Here is a 24000-nt window from a genome sequence, read left to right as displayed (position 1 = left end):
ATGCTGCCTTCGTCTTTGTGAGGTATTAGGTGAATAGCAATAGAACGAAACACCACTTAATAACCAAAGTTGTCATAGCATGTGCTAAATAGGATACTACAAGCTAATCTCGTAAGTTCTGTCTTTATGCACAACTGGGAGTGAAGTAGGTGCAGAGGAAAGTTTCAGTAATGACAAGGTAAGAAATATGTAGATACATAGAAGTGGTAAAAAGGTTAGAGTAGGTGAAAGGACGAATCAAGAGTATTTTAATGAGACTAATTCATGAATAAAGACTGAAGAAGGATAGGTTTATAAGAAAAAAATATTCAGAACTACAGCCTACAAGAGTGTAGGATAAATGATGTGAAAGACTTGCTGTTAAGTGAGGACATACATGTGTGATGCGTTACAAGAGCCCGTGCAATCTAGGGGTGGATGGCTATGAGTGTGTGTAAAAAGTTCGACACCCTGCTGATGCCCTTCTATTTAGTTGTATGACGCATCGAATCTTATGGAAGTTTCCCTGAACAGGGCTTCATCCATGATACAGCAGTACAATTATAAAGTTGGAAAGGTTACATTATGTTTCTGGAGCTACACTAGCAATGGAAACAGTTTAATGATGCATATATATATATATATATATATATATATATATATATATATATATATATATATATATATATATATTTATATATATATATATATATATATATATATAATATAATATAATATATATACATATAGTAAAATGAAAGTACGCATTTAAAAAAGATAAGTTGAAAGGTGCTGGGAACTGATGAAAATGAAAGTAGGTATTTAAAAAAGATAAGTTGAAAGGTGCTAGGAACTGATGAAAATAAAAGTAGGCATTTTAAAAAGATAAGTAGAAAGGTGTTAGGAACTGATGAAAATGAATGTAGGCATTTAAAAAAAGATTAGTTAAAAGGTACTAGGAACTGATGGAAATGAAAGTAGGCCCTTAAAAAAGATAAGTTGAAAGGTGCTAGGAACTGATGGAAATGAAAGTACCCATTTAAAAAAGATAAGTTGAATGAAAGGTGCTAGGAACTGATGGAAATAAAAGTCGGCATTTAAAAAAGATAAGTTGAAAGTTGCTAGGAACTGATGAAAAAGAAATTAGACATTTAAAAAAGACAAGTTGAAAGGTGCTAGGAACTGATGGAAATGAAAGTAGGCATTTAAAAAATATAAGTTGAAAGGTGCTAGGAACTGATGGAAATGAAAGTAGCCATTTAAAAAAGATAAGTTGAAAGGTGCTAGGAACTGATGAAAATGAAAGTAGGCATTTAAAAAGGATAAGTTGAAAGGTGCTAGGAACTGATGGAAATGAAAGTAGGCATTTAAAAAAGATAAGTTGAAAGGTGCTAGGAACTGATGAAAATGAAAGTAGGCATTTAAAAAGGATAAGTTGAAAGGTGCTAGGAACTGATGGAAATGAAAGTAGGCATTTAAAAAGGATAAGTTGAAAGGTGCTAGAAACTGATGGAAATGAAAGTAGGCATTCAAAAAAAAATAAGTTGAAAGGTGCTAGGAACTGATGAAAATGAACGTAGACATTTAAAAAAGATAAGTTGAAAGGTGCTAGGAACTGATGGAAATGAAAGTAGGCATTTAAAAAAAATAAGTTGAAAGGTGCTAGGAACTGATGAAAATGAAAATAGACATTTAAAAAAGATAAGTTGAAAGGTGCTAGGAACTGATGAAAATGAAAGTAGGCATTTAAAAAGATAAGTTGAAAGGTGCTAGGAACTGATGGAAATGAAAGTAGGCATTTAAAAAATATAAATTGAAAGGTGCTAGGAACTGATGAAAATGAAAGTAGGCATTTAAAAAGGATAAGTTGAAAGGTGCTAGGAACTGATGGAAATGAAAGTAGGCATTTAAAAAAATAAGTTGAAAGGTGCTAGGAACTGATGAAAATGAAAGTAGACATTTAAAAAAGACAAGTTGAAAGGTGCTAGGAACTGATGGAAATGAAAGTAGGCATTTAAAAAATATAAGTTGAAAGGTGCTAGGAACTGATGGAAATGAAAGTAGCCATTTAAAAAAGATAAGTTGAAAGGTGCTAGGAACTGATGAAAATGAAAGTAGGCATTTAAAAAGGATAAGTTGAAAGGTGCTAGGAACTGATGAAAATGAAAGTAGGCATTTAAAAAGGATAAGTTGAAATGTGCTAGGAACTGATGGAAATGAAAGTAGGCATTTAAAAAAGATAAGTTGAAAGGTGCTAGGAACTGATGAAAATGAAAGTAGGCATTTAAAAAGGATAAGTTGAAAGGTGCTAGGAACTGATGGAAATGAAAGTAGGCATTTAAAAAAGATAAGTTGAAAGGTGCTAGGAACTGATGAAAATGAAAGTAGGCATTTAAAAAGGATAAGTTGAAAGGTGCTAGGAACTGATGGAAATGAAAGTAGGCATTTAAAAAGGATAAGTTGAAAGGTGCTAGAAACTGATGGAAATGAAAGTAGGCATTCAAAAAAAAATAAGTTGAAAGGTGCTAGGAACTGATGAAAATGAACGTAGACATTTAAAAAAGATAAGTTGAAAGGTGCTAGGAACTGATGGAAATGAAAGTAGGCATTTAAAAAAAATAAGTTGAAAGGTGCTAGGAACTGATGAAAATGAAAATAGACATTTAAAAAAGATAAGTTGAAAGGTGCTAGGAACTGATGAAAATGAAAGTAGGCATTTAAAAAGATAAGTTGAAAGGTGCTAGGAACTGATGGAAATGAAAGTAGGCATTTAAAAAATATAAATTGAAAGGTGCTAGGAACTGATGAAAATGAAAGTAGGCATTTAAAAAATATAAGTTGAAAGGTGCTAGGAACTGATGGAAATGAAAGGACCCATTTAAAAAAAATAAGTTGAAAGGTGCTAGGAACTGATGAAAAAGAAATTAGACATTTAAAAAAGACAAGTTGAAAGGTGCTAGGAACTGATGGAAATGAAAGTAGGCATTTAAAAAATATAAGTTGAAAGGTGCTAGGAACTGATGGAAATGAAAGTAGGCATTTAAAAAGATAAGTTGAAAGGTGCTAGGAACTGATGGAAATGAAAGTAGGCATTTAAAAAATATAAATTGAAAGGTGCTAGGAACTGATGGAAATGAAAGTAGGCATTTAAAAAATATAAGTTGAAAGGTGCTAGGAACTGATGGAAATGAAAGGACCCATTTAAAAAAAATAAGTTGAAAGGTGCTAGGAACTGATGAAAAAGAAATTAGACATTTAAAAAAGACAAGTTGAAAGGTGCTAGGAACTGATGGAAATGAAAGTAGGCATTTAAAAAATATAAGTTGAAAGGTGCTAGGAACTGATGGAAATGAAAGTAGCCATTTAAAAAAGATAAGTTGAAAGGTGCTAGGAACTGATGAAAATGAAAGTAGGCATTTAAAAAGGATAAGTTGAAAGGTGCTAGGAACTGATGGAAATGAAAGTAGGCATTTAAAAAAGATAAGTTGAAAGGTGCTAGGAACTGATGAAAATGAAAGTAGGCATTTAAAAAGGATAAGTTGAAAGGTGCTAGGAACTGATGGAAATGAAAGTAGGCATTTAAAAAGGATAAGTTGAAAGGTGCTAGAAACTGATGGATATGAAAGTAGGCATTCAAAAAAAAATAAGTTGAAAGGTGCTAGGAACTGATGAAAATGAACGTAGACATTTAAAAAAGATAAGTTGAAAGGTGCTAGGAACTGATGGAAATGAAAGTAGGCATTTAAAAAAAATAAGTTGAAAGGTGCTAGGAACTGATGAAAATGAAAATAGACATTTAAAAAAGATAAGTTGAAAGGTGCTAGGAACTGATGAAAATGAAAGTAGGCATTTAAAAAGATAAGTTGAAAGGTGCTAGGAACTGATGGAAATGAAAGTAGGCATTTAAAAAATATAAATTGAAAGGTGCTAGGAACTGATGAAAATGAAAGTAGGCATTTAAAAAGGATAAGTTGAAAGGTGCTAGGAACTGATGGAAATGAAAGTAGGCATTTAAAAAAATAAGTTGAAAGGTGCTAGGAACTGATGAAAATGAAAGTAGACATTTAAAAAAGATAAGTTGAAAGGTGCTAGGAACTGATGGAAATGAAAGTAGGCATTTAAAAAATGTAAGTTGAAAGGTGCTAGGAACTGATGAAAATGAAAGTAGACATTTAAAAAAGATAAGTTGAAAGGTGCTAGGAACTGATGAAAATGAAAGTAGGCATTTAAAAAGATAAGTTGAAAGGTGCTAGGAACTGATGGAAATGAAAGTAGGCCTTTAAAAAAGATAAGTTGAAATGTACTGTGAACTGATGGAAATGAGAGTAGGCATTTAAAAAAAAGATAAGTTGAAAGGTGCTAGGAAATGATGGAAATGAAAGTGGACATTTAAAAAAGATAAGTTGAAAGGTGCAAGGAACTGTTGGAAATGAAAGTAGGCATTTAAAAAAGATGAGTTGAAATGTACTATGAACTGATGAAAATGAAAGTAGACATTTAAAAAAGATAAGTTGAAAGGTGCTAGGAACTGATGGAAATGAAAGTAGGCATTTAAAAAAAAAGATAAGTTGAAAGGTGCTAGGAACTGATGAAAATGAAAGTAGACATTTAAAAAAGATAAGTTGAAAGGTGCTAGGAACTGATGAAAATGAAAGTAGGCATTTAAAAAAAAAAGATAAGTTGAAAGGTGCTAGGAACTGATGGAAATGAAAGTAGAAATTTAAAAAAGATAAGTTGAAAGGTGCTAGGAACTGATAGAAATGAAAGTAGGCCTTTAAAAAAGATAATTTGAAATGTACTGTAAACTGATGGAAATGAAAGTAGGCATTAAAAAAAAAAGATAAGTTGAAAGGTGCTAGGAAATGATGGAAATGAAAGTAGGCATTTAAAAAAGATAAGTTGAAAGGTGCTAGGAACTGATGAAAATGAAAGTAGGTCTTTAAAAAAGATAAGTTGAAAGGTGCTAGGAACTGATGGAAATGAAAGTAGGCATTTAAAAAAAGATAAGTTGAAAGGTGCTAGGAACTGATGGAAATGAAAGTAGACATTTAAAAAAGATAAGTTGAAAGGTGCTAGGAACTGATGGAAATGAAAGTAGACATTTAAAAAAGATAAGTTGAAAGGTGCTAGGAACTGATGGAAATGAAAGTAGGCATTTAAAAAAAAGATAAGTTGAAAGGTGCTAGGAAATGATGGAAATGAAAGTAGACATTTAAAAAAGATAAGTTGAAAGGTGCAAGGAACTATTGGAAATGAAAGTAGGCATTTAAAAAAGATAAGTTGAAAGGTGCTAGGAACTGATGGAAATGAAAGTAGGCATTTAAAAAAAGATAAGTTGAAAGGTGCTAGGAACTGATGGAAATGAAAGTAGACATTTAAAAAAGATAAGTTGAAAGGTGCTAGGAACTGATGGAAATGAAAGTAGACATTTAAAAAAGATAAGTTGAAAGGTGCTAGGAACTGATGAAAATGAAAGTAGGCCTTTAAAAAAGATAAGTTGAAATGTACTATGAACTGATGGAAATGAAAGTAGGCATTTAAAAAAAAGATAAGTTGAAAGGTGCTAGGAAATGATGGAAATGAAAGTAGGCATTTAAAAAAGATAAGTTGAAAGGTGCAAGGAACTGTTGGAAATGAAAGTAGGCATTTAAAAAATATAAGTTGAAAGGTGCTAGGAACTGATGGAAATGAAAGTAGACATTTAAAAAAGATAAGTTGAAAGGTGCAAGGAACTGTTGGAAATGAAAGTAGGCATTTAAAAAATATAAGTTGAAAGGTGCTAGGAACTGATGGAAATGAAAGTAGACATTTAAAAAAGACAAGTTGAAAGGTGCTAGGAACTGATGGAAATGAAAGTAGACATTTAAAAAAGACAAGTTGAAAGGTGCTAGGAACTGATGGAAATGAAAGTAGACATTTAAAAAAGACAAGTTGAAAGGTGCTAGGAACTGATGGAAATGAAAGTAGACATTTAAAAAAGACAAGTTGAAAGGTGCTAGGAACTGATGGAAATGAAAGTAGACATTTAAAAAAGACAAGTTGAAAGGTGCTAGGAACTGATGGAAATGAAAGTAGACATTTAAAAAAGACAAGTTGAAAGGTGCTAGGAACTGATAAAATTGAAACTTATCTGTTAGTTGGGTTGTTGGTAGATGTGTTAGACGTTTCATAAGATTGTATGCAATGAATTATTGTTTATCTGTATACAGTAAAATTTCTAATAGGTTAGTTTATGTATTTAATGGGCCGGCAACACTCAACATATCATTATTATCATAATTACTAGCTAAGCTACAACCTTAGATGTAAAAGCAAGATGCTATAAGCCCAAGGGCTCCAATAGGGAAAAATAGCCCAGTGAGGAAAGGAAATAAGGAAATAAATAAATGATGAGAATAAATTAACAATAAATAATTCTAAAAACAGTAACAACGTCAAAACAGCTATGTCCTATATAAACTATTAACAACGTCAAAAACAGATATGTCATATCTAAACTATAAAAGGACTCATGTCAGCCTGGTCAACATAAAAATATTTGCTCCATACTTAAAAGAGAGTTCGAATGGCTTTTATTGTGAAAGTATGGCTGGATTAGAATTGTTTAAAAGAAAAGGACTCGCACAAACATCTTGATAAAAGTGACATGGAAACCACAAATGTAGTATTTGTTGTAGACGACAGTTTGTTAAGAGTGACAAAGATATCAACGCATCTTTTGAAAGAAAAGACGGCCTGATGAAATAATTGTTTGTAAAGGTAAAAAGCATTGTTTTGGAGTAAAAAAATCTTCTTGAACAATTGTGTTATGTCTAGGTGGATTTCCCACGTACAAAGCACTTCAATAAAAGATCAATCTTTGCAATGTAAACTAGAAATTGTTTTCGTTACTTTGCAGTTTCACTCCAGTAAATATTTTCTCCGTTTTAGTAGTCCCCTATACTGCCTAAACCTCTTCTGACGCGTTTTCTGAGAGGCCATAAAAGTTCCTTGGAGCATTTTCCCAAAATACACCCATGGATTAAAATATTTCTTTCTCTGAGATAAGGAAAAATTCTGTGAGGGGAAATGTAGAGAAACACGATGGTGAGGCATTAAATATTTCTGGTGTTTACCAGATATAAAAAAAGGGTTATGTCATCAAAAGCATATGGTTTTACAATAACTCAAGCCTCACACATTTGCTCAAAATCTTATTAATTTTCGGACCATGCATAATTTAACTATTTTCGTAAATGCCTTTGCAAATTCTATATAAATCTTCAAAAAAAAGTTTTCTGAAAAAAAGGAAATCCAGGAGAACGGGATCCTGTACCTACACAATGTCCTAGAAAACCAGTCTAAGGAAACTTTTCAAAATATTTAAGAACACTGGAGGTGTTGTGTAGCCAGTGGAGAAAACTGCTCTGAAGGGAAATGGCTTATCAAAATAGTAAAGAAAGTATTTTTTTCGCCACGAGACTGATCCGTTTTGAATAGGTCTCATGCAAGAATGGCTTGAAATCAAATTCTAGGAACTAAGACACACGCATATATAGGTACACGTTTATAGGATAAATGAAAGTATTGCAATGTAATGTATTAGAATGAAATGGTGTTTGTAAACGACGTTTGTTAGTAAGAAGTAAAAATTCGAATTGGCGATAAAACAGTGAAAACTAAAGAGTCACAGAAAATGTTAAATGTGTTTATAAGATTAGGAAATAAATGGAAGACAGGAAGATAGGGGACTTAATGCTATTAAAAATGGTAGGTGGAAATAATTATGAGGTGATGTAACTGAGGAATAATGAATTGTGCATGAAGCAATTAATGAATAACTCTTCTACATTTGGCTGTTTAATGCATATGAAAGGAAAAAGATGGCAGCTTCTTGGATTAATTCCGTGTGTAGGATATGAGAAATGGTGGTTAAAACGTTGGTGAATATTTTAAAAATGTGGTATGACTATGTGCGTAGGTAGCTAAGCCTTGGGAAAATGAAAGATATAAGAATTACTAGAATGGATCTTTAATCTGTAAGCCTTAGGAGGAAGACCAAGAGGGAGGTTAGAATGAATATATGAAATTTGGTCCATAAAGCCCAGTGCTGGAGCTGGGGGGAGTCACCTAGCACAAAAGGTAGACCTAAAAACAGATCTTTTAGATGGATTCACAAAGGGTAAGAATTGGAAAAGTTTCAAATTCAAGAGAAGGAAGACTGTTTTCAAAATATCACATGATTTGTGCAGAACCTGTAGCTCAGTTCATAGGCCTACTCCCGAGTCTATTTCATTACTTCAAAGACTAAGGCAGCAGCACTCAGAGTCACTCCCCTTTATGGAAAATAGCATTTTTGCACATTAACGTCACTTAACTTTAAAAAACCAAATGGCATTATGACACTTTAGATATCCATGCAGTTTCTGCAATAACAATTTGCGGGAAAATTATATTGCACACCACAGACTATCTCGTATCACTGATGGTGAACATTTTTCAATCCGCCTTCAACTTCTTTCTGTTTTTCTTCTTCTTTCTTTCCTTACCTACCTCGGTTGACGTTAAATGAAACATACTGTCTATCCGAACTTTTCAACAAACCTAATATTACTTAACCTATGTTCCACCTCAAAAAGCTTTAAACCTGGCTTTTCTCTCCCACAAAATGTTAACCAAAAGCCCATCTTCCCAGCCTGTCCATCCCCAATGCATGGAAGCCGCTACTGCCACATATACCAAACCAATATGTTAACTACCAACAGCTACGGCTAAGTAATCGCAGCTTTCATCAGCCTCTTTCTACTAATTGAGTCACGCCTCATCCAAGCTTTTTCTTTACTGCTATGTCTCATCTACTCTTGTAACCTCTCAGTAGAGTAGTCATAATTCTAATGATGCCCTGGATATGCACATAACATTTAGGATATAACTGAGGCTCCTCTAATCTAACACAACTTCAGGTGAGAGGAATCTTCGAAGCAAATACCACCTCGCTTATACTTTAAAGCTACTCAAAGTATTTAATACCAGTTGAATACTCAAAATGGCACTAATTCATCCTGAGGCAAATAGGATTTCTTGGAAATTAATCATTCTACGACCATGACGGGAAACCAGCAGTATGATACACTTTTGCCCCTAAAGTACGTAGCGGTCCAACTTGACCTCCTCGAGGCTACAGAGAGTTTGGATGAGCATAGCCAGTAGTACAGATTATAATCGGTAAAGACTCCTCACCACAATAATCTAAAACCTTAACTAATTATTCATTTCCGAGACCACCCATCATAAACTCTGGATTGAGCGTCACACCTACCGCTTTTTTTTTTTCCTTGGTTGGTGGTTCCAAACGGCCAAAAACAGCTTAAAATCATATCCATTTACAGTGTATTATTTTCTAGCACAAGTTGTTTTCTTTTTTTACTTTCAGATACTCCATATAGCTCTTCCGAAAAGAAGACTATAAATTAACACTGATATGCAAAGGCTTTTTCTTATCTAATTTCTCAGCCGCCCCAAATTACAGAGCACGTTATCTTTCCCATCTAATTTACTCTAATTATCTTTGAAGGAGCAAATTTATATAAAACAACACACATTGAGCGAGTCCTTTCGGTTCCATCGCCATTTTTAGTAATAAATTCGCTAGAGCACTTCTGAATCAATCGTCTTTCTTTAGTAGCAATATAGAATCTCTTACATTTCTCTGTTTATCTACAGAACCTTTGCACAAGGTAAAAGTACCTCGAGATTTAATGATATAACGTGTTATTTCCTTTCTATTCAAAATGTAAAATGTGTTAAGATTCTGAAAGTTTTTTCTGTTGATAATTTCATTATATTGTCGCTAAGACATAGCACAAAATACACCCAACTTTCTTCATTGACGACTTGGGTCAATATGGTGCTATGATGGGTATCTATTGAGGAAAAAAAAAAAAAAAAAAAAAAACTCTTTGATGGGCACTCTTGAAGCAAAGACTTTGAATCAACGCTGGATTTTTCAAAACCTGACTATTACATATGAAAGAGAAATATAATAATAAAAGATCTCCAATAAATGTTTTCATGATAAAAATCATTTCAAAAAGATTGACGTTTTCATATAATACATCACATGAATATTAAATACTATTATACTATAATGCCATCAGCATCTCCAAGATGTCTCAGATTTCCTGCAATCTGCCTTAACCTGATGGAGAATTATTCTTGTTTGCTATAATCAAACTATAATTTTTTGCATATATCAATCCTTTATTAACTACGAGTTAAAGGGAACGGTTTCAAATATTGATTATTTGCGTCAAAAAATTTGCAATTTAATTATTATTATCATTATCATTATTATCATTACTTGCTAAGCTAAAACCCTAGTTGCAAAAGCAAGATGCTATATGACCGACTCCGAATTACTATCTGAGATTTTTGTTAGCTTTCCTCCCAGACTCAAAAGTTTTGGGATGAATAAGAATGTTGCCTATTTTTTAAATCATATCGAGAGACTAAGAACATTATTACTTTTAATAAAAGTATATTATTTCCCGCTAGGTATTGCGCAGTCCTTTAAATCACATATATAATATTATGTTCACAAATGGAAGACAGTGGAATATCAATTGAGTTATTAAATTTCATCTGATTCAAGAAGGACTTGAAAGACGAAACATTCGACAGAAAAAAAAAAATGATGCAATAACAAGGATGAGATAAGAATAATCTTGAAATTAATACAATCTATCGAGCTGAAAGTGATTAGGACCCATGAAAGGAGTGATTTTCTTCTCTAAATTACTGAAGCTTTATAAGTGGGCAAAATTTTTAGTGCGAATATTGTTAACTGTACCTACCAAGACATGATCTTCCGTGCAAATTTTCTCAAGAGATACTCATTTAGCTTCCTTAATTGAAATATACAAAAAAAAATTTAAAAAAGAAAAAATTAAATGTATTTGGAAATTATCTTTGAAAAGTTAACTAAATACTTTTAAAAACAACGTATCTAGAAATCACCTTTCAAAAGTTGACTAAATACATTTGAAAAAAAACCTCAATTGGAAATTACCTTTGAAAAGTTGACAAAATACTTTAAAAAAAACCGTATTTAGAAATTACCTTTGAAAAGTTGACAAAATACATTTGAAAAAAAAAAAAAAACTCAATTGGAAATTACCCTTGAAAAGTTGACAAAGTACTTTTAAAAAACCTGTATTTAGAAATCACCTTTGAAAAGTTGACAAAATACATTTGAAAAAAAAAAACTCAATTGGAAATTACCTTTGAAAAGTTGACAAAATACTTTTGAAAAAAAAACCTATTTGGAGATTACCTTTGAAAAGTATTTTCAGAATTCCGAGCTCTACCATTTGAATATTGCATTTCCGTGAAAGAGGACGAAAAAAGTTAAAAGTTCATACTATAATGTAGACACACGTGGTTTTAAAATGCATGCAATAATAAATGAAGATGGTGCATGACATACCCACTGCATGACCCTCTAAATGCCAAAACCAACTTCGCCGTCAATGATACCAGAAAGCATGATACCGAAGTAGATATATTTAAGTATATTTAGATCAGCTTTTTTTTCTGATGCTTCAAAAAAAAAAAAAAAAAAAAAAAAAAAAAAAAAAAAAAAAAAAAAAAAACTCGCGAAGAACATGACTTCTACAACTTTTCGTGAAATACTTTTCTGTAATTAATGCCTTTCAAATTATGTGAAATACAGAAAGTCATGAGGACTTGATTAACGTAATATTTCTTAGGAATACTTTCCAGTAGTTACTTCAATATATAATTCACTGATGAATCACATCAACATAATTACACCATGACAGTATTCATGACCTACCCTGAAAAACTAATTTGTCAATTAATTTGTTTTCATTTTTTTGGTGAGGTGATTTACTATAAAAGCTTTCTTAATTATTTTAGCACATTTTTTGCATTTAAAAAAAATATTTTTTGGAAAATGGTTATTTTGCATTTTTTCTTTATTTTTCTTAACTTATTTGCCATTCTCTCCTGGAATTCCTCTAGCTGACATACACGTGGTACCCCCTTTTTAGCGAATGTAGCTATCAACGCCTTTACCCAACTCCCTAATATCATGGATAATGGGCCTCTTGTCCTTCAGGTGACTGGTTCCTTGCAACAAATCCAGCAGAACCAGCTGCCTAATTCTGCCAGACTACCTTCGCCGAACCCAGAGCTCATCAACAGGCAGTACAACACGCCCATCTCGCTATACTCGCCAGAAAACGTGCAGGAGGCCATGAAGGCGCAAGTGTCTCCAACCCACACTCCTACGATCAACCCGTGAGTTTCATTCTTTGATGTTTTTGTGTATATTTTTGGGTCATATTTTGGTTTCCCCCATTACATGGATTCTCAGTAGTTTTAAGTTTGTGAGTGTCTTAGGTTTATTGTGATTGATATATATATATATATATATATATATATATATATATATATATATATATATACACACATATATTATATATATATATATATATATATATATATATATATATATATATATATATATATGTATGTATAAATAGGTAAATGTATATATTCATATATGTACCGTATACGTGTGAGTATATATATATATATATATATATATATATATATATATATATATATATATATATATATATATATATATATATATATATATATACATATATATGGACATAATGTATATATAAATAAGCATATCTATATGTATATATAAATAAGCATATCTATATATGTATACATACATATATATATATATATATATATATATATATATATATATATATATATATATATATATATATATATTTATATAGACATACACATAGATATATATAAGTATATGTATACATATTTATGAATATCTTGTCTGAAGTAGGGCTAGATTTAAGTGTCAATATATAGAAAAGGGGTTTAGCAAATACTTCTTCGGTTAATATGAACTGAAATCAAATGTTATATCTTTCAAAGAAAGCAATTCTTTGTTTCTGAGAGGCATTATTTGCTATCTCTATTGGGTTTAAGAACCAAAAATCTGCTAAAGGTAAAGAATTAATAAAGTGACATAAGATTTAAAAAAGAAAAACTGCAGAGGTGAAAGGTGACCCCTTGTGATGTATAACACCATTCATTCATGAAAATAACACCAGTTCTATAAAATAGCTATCAGTTTATACATAATGTATAATTCCAATGAAATAGAAGGCCAATTATATAGGTTTCATAAGTCTGGATTTCTCCAACTATGAAAATTTTCAAACTTTTTTTTTTTTTTAGAGGAGTTGCCAGTTTTGTTCAAATTCAATTCTGGTATTTTTATCCGTATTGTAACCCTGCAACTATGGAGACTATACATAGACCAAGCTTAATTCTGGCATTTTTTTCTCGATATTGTAACTCTGCAACTATGAAGTCTATATAAAGACCATAGAACCTCATTTTCATAAAATAAATGTTAACTATGGAGACTATATATAGACCAAGCATAATTCTGGCATTTTTTCTCGGTATTGTAACCCTGCAACTATGAAGTCTATATAAAGACCATGGAACCTCATTTTCTTGAAATAAATGTTGGTCCAATTCGATCACAACAAATGTCACCCGAGGAAGCCAAAACTGCTCAAATAGGATGAAAAGTAGAACGTATTATGACGTAAAAAAAAAAAAAAAAAAAAAAAAAAAAAAAAAAAAAAACTAGAAAGAGTAAAATGTGTCAATAACATATGGAGAATATTCCAAAATATCTATATTAACCAGTTGACCAATGTAAAACCAGTTCACACAATAAAGGATAAAGAAAATTTTGAAGGAAATGTAAAGGAGACCTTATAAAATGAGAAAACATGAACATATAAAAACATAAATGAGTATGCCTATGTTATAAATAATCGGCAATAAAAATCATTTCAGTGAAAGCTTTTGCAAAACAACCATTCAACTGACCTACTGTCCTTTACATATCATTCTAAAACCTACAAAGTCCTGTATACAAATTCCTGAACCATGGAAAAAAATATGATAAATATATATAGTCTTTTGAAAAAATGCCAGCTTCCTTGAGATTTAGAAAACATACTATAAAATTCCTAGAAATCTCGGCCCTTGGCGAAAAAGTCTACTTCGTTGACTTGTTCAAATAGACCAAAAACATTAAAACATGCCCTCCCCCCACCACCACCACCACCACCACCACCACAAAAAAAAAAAAAAAAAAAAAAAAAAAAACATTTAAAACTTGGCCCAAAAGAGAGACATTGTAAAAACAATTACATTTCGCATCAATTTACCATGCATTAAATCTTTGTTCAGTCATTTCTATCGACTTGGCTTCCTTTTATAAATCGTCTGGCAATTTAAAATGCAACTGATAACTGGAATGATATGGTTATGTAAAATATAAACATCGGAGCCGAGGAAAATTCATGACTACATTTTGCAATATAAGATTCATACTTTTCACCTATGATATCTTTAATTGATGAAAAAGCACAAGCAATAAAGCCATTCATTGCCTTAATAAAAAAGGAAAGATTCTTAGCAATATACATTGCATCAAAAGCATACGGTAGGGATGGAGAAGCATTCAACATAATTCTGTAATTTTACATAATACTTTTTGTTACATAATTAATACTTACACTATGAATCTCATTAATGAGACAGAATTATTACCCCCGCCAAGGAGGTTATGCGATGGAGACGGTTTATCTATTTGTGTCTGTGGATTACGTTAAAACTTCACGACGGATTTTGATGAAATTTTCACTGAAGACAGACCTTAGGACAAGGACGACCACATTAAAATTTGGAGCTGATCCGGATTCTAGATCCAGAGTTGCATTTTTCATGTGCCTGTGGACAGGATTACGTTAAAAATTCACGACGGATTTTGATGAAATTTTCACTGAAGACAGACCTTAGGACAAGGACGACCACATTAAAATTTGGAGCTGATCCGGATTCTAGATCCAGAGTTGCATTTTTCATGTGCCTGTGGACAGGATTACGTTAAAACTTCACGACGGATTTTGATGAAATTTTCACTGAAGACAGACCTTAGGATAAGGACGACCACATTAAAATTTGGAGCTGATCCGGATTCTAGACCCAGAGTTGCATTTTTCATGTGCCTGTGGACAGGATTACGTTAAAAATTCACGACGGATTTTGATGAAATTTTCACTGAAGACAGACCTTAGGACAAGGACGACCACATTAAAATTTGGAGCTGATCCGGATTCTAGATCCAGAGTTGCATTTTTCATGTGCCTGTGGACAGGATTACGTTAAAACTTCACGACGGATTTTGATGAAATTTTCACTGAAGACAGACCTTAGGATAAGGACGACCACATTAAAATTTGGAGCTGATCCGGATTCTAGACCCAGAGTTGCATTTTTCATGTGCCTGTGGACAGGATTACGTTAAAAATTCACGACGGATTTTGATGAAATTTTCACTGAAGACAGACCTTAGGACAAGGATGGCCACATTAAAATTTGGAGCTGATCCGGATTCTAGATCCAGAGTTGCATTTTTCATGTGCCTGTGGACAGGATTACGTTAAAACTTCACGACGGATTTTGATGAAATTTTCACTGAAGACAGACCTTAGGATAAGGACGACCACATTAAAATTTGGAGCTGATCCGGATTCTAGATCCAGAGTTGCATTTTTCATGTGCCTGTGGACAGGATTACGTTAAAACTTCACGACGGATTTTGATGAAATTTTCACTGAAGACAGACCTTAGGACAAGGACGACCACATTAAAATTTGGAGCTGATCCGGATTCTAGATCCAGAGTTGCATTTTTCATGTGCCTGTGGACAGGATTACGTTAAAACTTCACGACGGATTTTGATGAAATTTTCACTGAAGACAGACCTTAGGATAAGGACGACCACATTAAAATTTGGAGCTGATCCGGATTCTAGACCCAGAGTTGCATTTTTCATGTGCCTGTGGACAGGATTACGTTAAAAATTCACGACGGATTTTGATGAAATTTTCACTGAAGACAGACCTTAGGACAAGGACGACCACATTAAAATTTGGAGCTGATCCGGATTCTAGATCCAGAGTTGCATTTTTCATGTGCCTGTGGACAGGATTACGTTAAAAATTCACGACGGATTTTGATGAAATTTTCACTGAAGACAGACCTTAGGACAAGGACGACCACATTAAAATTTGGAGCTGATCCGGATTCTAGATCCAGAGTTGCATTTTTCATGTGCCTGTGGACAGGATTACGTTAAAACTTCACGACGGATTTTGATGAAATTTTCACTGAAGACAGACCTTAGGATAAGGACGACCACATTAAAATTTGGAGCTGATCCGGATTCTAGACCCAGAGTTGCATTTTTCATGTGCCTGTGGACAGGATTACGTTAAAACTTCACGACGGATTTTGATGAAATTTTCACTGAAGACAGACCTTAGGACAAGGACGACCACATTAAAATTTGGAGCTGATCCGGATTCTAGATCCAGAGTTGCATTTTTCATGTGCCTGTGGACAGGATTACGTTAAAACTTCACGACGGATTTTGATGAAATTTTCACTGAAGACAGACCTTAGGATAAGGACGACCACATTAAAATTTGGAGCTGATCCGGATTCTAGATCCAGAGTTGCATTTTTCATGTGCCTGTGGACAGGATTACGTTAAAACTTCACGACGGATTTTGATGAAATTTTCACTGAAGACAGACCTTAGGACAAGGACGACCACATTAAAATTTGGAGCTGATCCGGATTCTAGATCCAGAGTTGCATTTTTCATGTGCCTGTGGACAGGATTACGTTAAAACTTCACGACGGATTTTGATGAAATTTTCACTGAAGACAGACCTTAGGACAAGGACGACCACATTAAAATTTGGAGCTGATCCGGATTCTAGATCCAGAGTTGCATTTTTCATGTGCCTGTGGACAGGATTACGTTAAAACTTCACGACGGATTTTGATGAAATTTTCACTGAAGACAGACCTTAGGACAAGGACGACCACATTAAAATTTGGAGCTGATCCGGATTCTAGATCCAGAGTTGCATTTTTCATGTGCCTGTGGACAGGATTACGTTAAAACTTCACGACGGATTTTGATGAAATTTTCACTGAAGACAGACCTTAGGACAAGGACGACCACATTAAAATTTGGAGCTGATCCGGATTCTAGATCCAGAGTTGCATTTTTCATGTGCCTGTGGACAGGATTACGTTAAAACTTCACGACGGATTTTGATGAAATTTTCACTGAAGACAGACCTTAGGACAAGGACGACCACATTAAAATTTGGAGCTGATCCGGATTCTAGATCCAGAGTTGCATTTTTCATGTGCCTGTGGACAGGATTACGTTAAAACTTCACGACGGATTTTGATGAAATTTTCACTGAAGACAGACCTTAGGACAAGGACGACCACATTAAAATTTGGAGCTGATCCGGATTCTAGATCCAGAGTTGCATTTTTCATGTGCCTGTGGACAGGATTACGTTAAAAATTCACGACGGATTTTGATGAAATTTTCACTGAAGACAGACCTTAGGATAAGGACGACCACATTAAAATTTGGAGCTGATCCGGATTCTAGACCCAGAGTTGCATTTTTCATGTGCCTGTGGACAGGATTACGTTAAAAATTCACGACGGATTTTGATGAAATTTTCACTGAAGACAGACCTTAGGACAAGGACGACCACATTAAAATTTGGAGCTGATCCGGATTCTAGATCCAGAGTTGCATTTTTCATGTGCCTGTGGACAGGATTACGTTAAAACTTCACGACGGATTTTGATGAAATTTTCACTGAAGACAGACCTTAGGACAAGGACGACCACATTACAATTTGGAGCTGATCCGGATTCTAGATTCAGAGTTGGATTTTTCATGTGTCTGTGGACAGGATTACCATAAAACTACTCAACGGATTTTGACGAAATTTTCACCACAGGTAGATCTTAGGTCATAGACGACTTCATTAAATTTTGGAGATGATCCGAATCCGGATTCTAGATCCAGATTTGCATTTGAGCCATTTTAAAGATAACATCAAAACAAATTGAAGGATTTTGACGAAATTTCTACCACTGCCAGATCTTAGGCCATGGACGACTCCATTATCGTTCAGCGGAGATCAGCAATCTCTGATTGCTCTTGTTTATTTATTTACTTATTTGTCTGTCTGTGTGTCTGTGGACAGGATTTCGTCAAAACTACAAGGGATTTTGATGTAATTTTCACCACAGACATATCTTAGGTCAAGGACGATCCCATTGAATTTTGGAGATGATTCGGATACGGATTCTAGAGCCGGATTGACATTTTTCGCCATTTCTGTGGACAGTATTACATCAAAACTGCTAGACGGATTTTGACGAAATTTTCACCAAAGATAGATCTTATGTCATGGACGGCCCCATTAAATGTTGGAGATGAACCTGATCCGGTTCTGGATCCGGATTTTACTAGCGGATTTGCATTTTTCGTTATTTAAAAAATTTTGACGAAATTTCCACCTTAGATAGATCTTAGGCCATGGACGACTCCATTAACCTTCGGCACTGATAGATCTTAGGCCTCGGATGACTCCATTAAATTCTGGAGATGATCCAGATCCGGATCTGGATTCTAGATCCGGATTTGCATTTTTCACCATTTTCAAGATAACATCAAAACAAAGTGATGGATTCTGGCAAAACTTCCACCACAGATAGATCTTAGGCAATGGACGACTCCATTAACCTTTGGCATAGGTCAGAAATCTTTGATTGCTCTTGCTTTTATTGCATCATATTTGTACTAGAAACAGTAAAATATTAAACATAGATCAAAAGACGTATTTGTAATGGAAGAGACCTGAAATATCTAATCAAAACCAACAAAGAAGATATACAGAGGATCATTGAGAACCAGCCACAGAAAGCTATAAAATAACCTGTATCACAGATATAGTTATTTGCAAATCAGTTTTCTGAGACCAGTTTCATTTCAAAGGTAGACCAATTTGTGTCACAAAAAAAATAATCTTCATTGACATTATCATTCAATTTTGAGCCTTTGCTTGCCAGGAAATAAGGTAGCACTTAGCAAGAGCTCCATATACTGAGGCAATTTTCGAATGGTGTTTTTCCTACTCCAAAGGTACCTTCCCACATAGGCACCAAAATCCTTGCCGGAGAGTCCTGTAGCATGTTCGCCATCACTGACCTTTCGGTACGAAAAAGTTCCGCAACAGTGGATGGACTAGAACCCGTCGAAACAGCTACTCATAGGCTAGAGAAGTGTCCAGAAAGTGACCGATGGCCAGCCCATGAAATGCTAACCAGCCCAGAACAAAGGCCTACCCAGCGTAACAACCCTCACCAGGAAGGACTGGATAACCCTAAAAAGAGGAAGGGTAAAAGTGGGCAAAACTGAATATAGCTGCCACAAATGGTGATTAGCCACCAACCCTGAATGTCCATGAGGGGTAACACCACAAACAATGGAACACATCCTACGAGGGTGCCCACTGGGCACTCATTGCTCAGATCAAGACCTCAGAGAAGCAAACGACAACGCCTTATAGTGGGTTCGACAATGGTGCGATAAGATATGATGATGAAGAATCGAAGAATGTGAAGTTTGTGAAAAGCTGGTCTGCTATAATAATAAGACACAAAACAACATTTTACTTCCGTCTTAAAAGAATGGTATTTGGGCAATTATGGCCAACGATGGGTCCCAATGCACCCTATTTAATACAAGAGTGGTATGATAGGAAACAACTTCCTTAAGAAAAAAAAGCGACCTGTTCGGAGTTTACAAACAACCGTCTGCAACGAGTCAGCTATAGAAGTAACTCCAGCAGGTAAAACAATTATTATTACAACCTTAAATCCTTTTTCAAGTATGATGTTAACAATAACTATTATTAGGATGTCAAACTAGTCGTATCTGAAATGAAAAATAGAAATTCAGGAGGAATATATGATTTAAATACCAATTTTTATGGAAAAGACTAACTCCATGAAAATGCCCTTCTTTTCGCTGGCAAATTCTTGTAAAAATCTTTTAGCTTACTAATGCTAAGAAATCTATGCATTATAATACAATGGGTCGGCGAGATGTGCAGCCAGACAGTACTCAAAACCAACTAAAACTATTTTTCAGTATCTTTGTTATACAAAATTTTTTTTTTTTAATCTGGAAAATAATTCTTTGAATAACAATAAACGTCTACGCCCCTTCCGACCAGCCAGTCTAATTCTATAACTCCATTCAAAACAGGGATGTTTTATAAACCTACAACAGTCCTCAAAAGGTAAAATACCATTAGCAACCTCACTCGAAACGTTTTAAAATTGCTTTTCTCCAAGTGCACTCGTGAATCATTATTTGAAACATCACAAAAACGAAATTAACAAAATCTAACATTTAGAATCAATTTAAAAGAATTGCTTGATGGTCCAAATAAATAGACCCTACCCAGAAAATCAGGCTTACAGCAAAGAGGTGCCTTCAAGAAAGATATACCATTTTATTTCAGGAACCAGAGGTAGCTATATATAAGTCATATTAGGCGCACTCGCGTATGGTTTTATTTTCGACTGTATCTTCATTCACAGGCCGAATTTCTATTAAATTCAACATATTCACAAAGGAAGTGTGGCAATGTTTAAAAAGCAATAGGTTTCATTCATGATTTACAAACGCAAGAATAGTCAGGCATAAGCGTAAAGAAATTCAATTATCCAATTCTATTGTCTTTCATGCATAGCAAATCACAGGTAATATCATGACCTGATTATGAGCCCCTAATCAATACAATTGTTTAGAAAGTCCTCACATTTTTCTCTATATCTTGTGCCCACCGTAGACATTCTCCCTATGTGACAAGTCACAGTCTAGTTGCATCCCTCTTTGTTCCCAAGACAAAAAATAAGTGACTCACTGGCGCATTATGTTGACTCCTGCCAGAAAATCTCTTTGACGGAACTGGGTCGAGCCTTTGGCTTCCTTGCCAGAAAGCACTTCCCTGATTCCCCCGGCTGTCCTTGTCTGAAAGTGAATCCTCAAGTACTGGCCCAAAGGGTATATTACAAATGTTCGGGGTGAAAGATCAGAATTGATAGGGCGACAGAAATTAGCACAGAGGTTCACTATTGATTTTCATAGAATTACTGTTATTTTTACCCACTTTTTATGTATTCATTAACTGATTTTTTGCGGGGTGAAACAGATTCTTTAGCAGCTACAAACTTTTATTTCCCCTATAAAAATACGAGGACCCACTGAATAGGGAGATAGGTATTTGGATGAAAAAACGATGGTATGATAGATGCGTTTCAGAAACAGAGGTTTACATTTGATTTTCAAAAACTATAATTTTTATCAATTTAGCAATTGATTTTTTTTTGTGAAACAGATTCTTTAGCAGCTACAAACTGTTTACGAGGACCCACTAGCTCACGTTTTTTAAGCAAACTGAAACCAAAGAGCGTGAGGTTATTGTTAAGAAGTATAAAAAAAGAAACAAAAAAGATGCCCTTATAGAACATCCCTCCGATGCCCAGGTGGCACAGGGGGGAGGAAATAAGCCTCTAAGTCCTCGTCGATGGATATTGCCAAATGAAGAGGAATCTAATTGAGCAATTTGGATAACATTTGAATTTATTTTTTTGCCTTATTTCAATTTTATCATTTCATTTCGCTTCTGTTTTATGACATATTTTTTCACTGTTTGTAAATTAACCGCATAATGATCATAAAAAATCAAGCAAATAACTATCGTATCTTAACGTTGCTTCCACGCTGATCTTCGTTTTTCTGAGCTTCTCTCTCTCTCTTTCTCTGGCCTTGCTGATTAATATCTTAGTGATTCTCCTCAGTAGAATGAGGCTGAAGGGCTACAGCTTTCAAGAGCTTTGATGTTTCTTCCACATAACTCCCATGTGTCCCGTAGTGTTTTAAGACTTAAGGTAGAGTAAGGTCACTTTGAAACAAAGCAAAATTAATATAACTAGCAGCAGCAGCAGCATCAGTAGCTCAGCTCCGCCTAATCCATGTCTCGGTGCCTCTTTTTTTTTTTTTTTTGCAAACACTGACAGGGTCCCTACTCCTTCTTCCGCTGCAGCTGCCGAAGCCGCCAAGGCTCTAAGAAAGTTGAGGCAAGTGCGCTAATCTCGTTTCTTTTGTCACGTGCATTGGCTGATAAGGAATGACTAGTCTGCGTAGGTAATAGATAATAGCAAATAAAAAAACTAACTTTGTATTTTTTACAAAGACGAAAAAAATATCAAAATTACTGACACATAAACCCAAATCTAAAAACATCAAATTAATGTTTTGTGATGTTTTTTTGTTTTTTTCATTTTTTACGTCTATCATCTAACTGAGGCGGCCGTTTTACCAATAAGGTTCTGCGCTTTCCCTAGAAACTGTCTTATGAAAATATATCTTATTGAATAATTGTGAAATTAATCACTTCCACGGGGATATATCTAGTTCCCATTTCTTATACTCATAATTTTTAAAACTTCATTTCCTTTATTTCTCAGTTTCTTACAACTTATTATTCTTAAGTTTATGAATGTTCCATTAAGTATTCCTAATGTTCTTCAGTTCAGTCGAAGATTATCCTTTAAATGAATTAAACGGAAAGCACATTATCCTTATGAGAAGCAGCAAAGACTATAAGGACAGTAACGGGAATTATTCCATAGGGCGATGTTTCCTATTGTGTTTTTCTTTATTGAATTTTCCATGACTTTCTTCTAATCACATTATACGCCGTTATAATCTAACTAGAATAATATGTAAAAAAAAAAAATAGAAAAGATAGTGGTAATGAGAAATTATTACCCTCAACTCATGAGAAAAAAAAAGAAAAAAAAAGAATAGTGGTAATGAGAAATTATTACCCTCAACTCATGAGAAAAAAAAGAAAAAAAAAAGTGGTAATGAGAAATTATTACCCTCAACTCATGACAAAAAAAAAAAAAAAAAAAAAAGAAAAAAAAAAAAAAAAAAAAAAAAAACGCCATTTTGGAACAATTCCCCGGTCTTTGCATTTCAAAACCATTTTTGTTGTTATTATTTTTTTTCGTTTGTATTTCTGTCTGTCCGTTTAAGTATTTCTGTCCGTCCAGATCTGTGCACTTTTGGTTCTTAATTTTTGTTGTATTTTTTATTCAGTTTTCCCCAAAAATCCTTTATTAATTTCAACAGCAATCGATACTTCCAATTTGTAATTAAATCTCTATAATCATATAAAGCCAAATGACTCGGCCGTTAACTCCCATAAACTCATCAATCATCACCATCATCATAAACGAGTTTTACGAGTTTTTTTTTCCTTTAAAAGGCTGGATGTGAAATTAATTCTCCAATTTATATATTTAATTTTAAGTCAACGTGAAATTAATTTCCACTTTCTATAATTAATTTTAGGTCAACGTGAAATTAATTTTCCCCATTTCATAACTATTTATAAGGTCAACGTGATATTAATAACCCACTTTTCATAACTAATCTATGGTCAACGTGAAATTACTTCTCCAATTTCTATAATTAATTTTAGGTCAACGTGAAATTAATTCTCCACATTTTATTACTATCTTTTAGGTCAACGTGAAATTAATCACCACACTCCCCATAATTAATTTATGGTCAACTTGAAACCATTTCTCCACTTTCTATAATTAATTTTAGGTCAACGTGAAATTGATTCTCCACTTCCTATATAATTAATTTTAGGTCAGCGTGTGTTAAAGAGTACTTGAGATGGTGATAATTGTGCATTAACGTGTGTTTTTTTTTTTAATAGCAAATATCTGGATTTAATTCCATTCTCGTATCACTTCTTTATATTATTTCATCAAATATCTACGTATCTGCGTCTCAAAGTCGGAGGTACTAACTGTTGCTTAATTAAAGTATTATGTTCATTAGAAAATCTTGTAACACAAGCTGCCTGTATAAATCTATAAGTCGTTATAGCTCAGGATATATATATA

General features: G+C 33.8%; 1 protein-coding gene across 5 annotated transcripts in view; it reads left to right on the top strand.

Annotated features, from left to right (window-relative positions):
* The window catches only part of LOC137644135 (PDZ and LIM domain protein 3-like), a 202187-nt gene that overhangs the window by 165268 nt on the left and 12919 nt on the right, over positions 1-24000 (top strand). For 4 of the 5 annotated variants that reach the window (XM_068377115.1, XM_068377110.1, XM_068377114.1 and 1 more), the window contains 2 exons: positions 12098-12279; positions 22093-22152. In XM_068377115.1, coding sequence (XP_068233216.1) covers positions 12098-12279; positions 22093-22152 — 242 coding nt within the window. The remainder of the gene's footprint in view (positions 1-12097; positions 12280-22092; positions 22153-24000) is intronic. The other variant, XM_068377113.1, reaches the window with a different exon arrangement.

The sequence above is a fragment of the Palaemon carinicauda genome, chromosome 7 (assembly GCF_036898095.1).
Source record: "Palaemon carinicauda isolate YSFRI2023 chromosome 7, ASM3689809v2, whole genome shotgun sequence".
In the NCBI taxonomy this organism is placed as follows: domain Eukaryota; kingdom Metazoa; phylum Arthropoda; class Malacostraca; order Decapoda; family Palaemonidae; genus Palaemon; species Palaemon carinicauda.
This window is presented reverse-complemented; position numbering and strand designations above follow the sequence as displayed.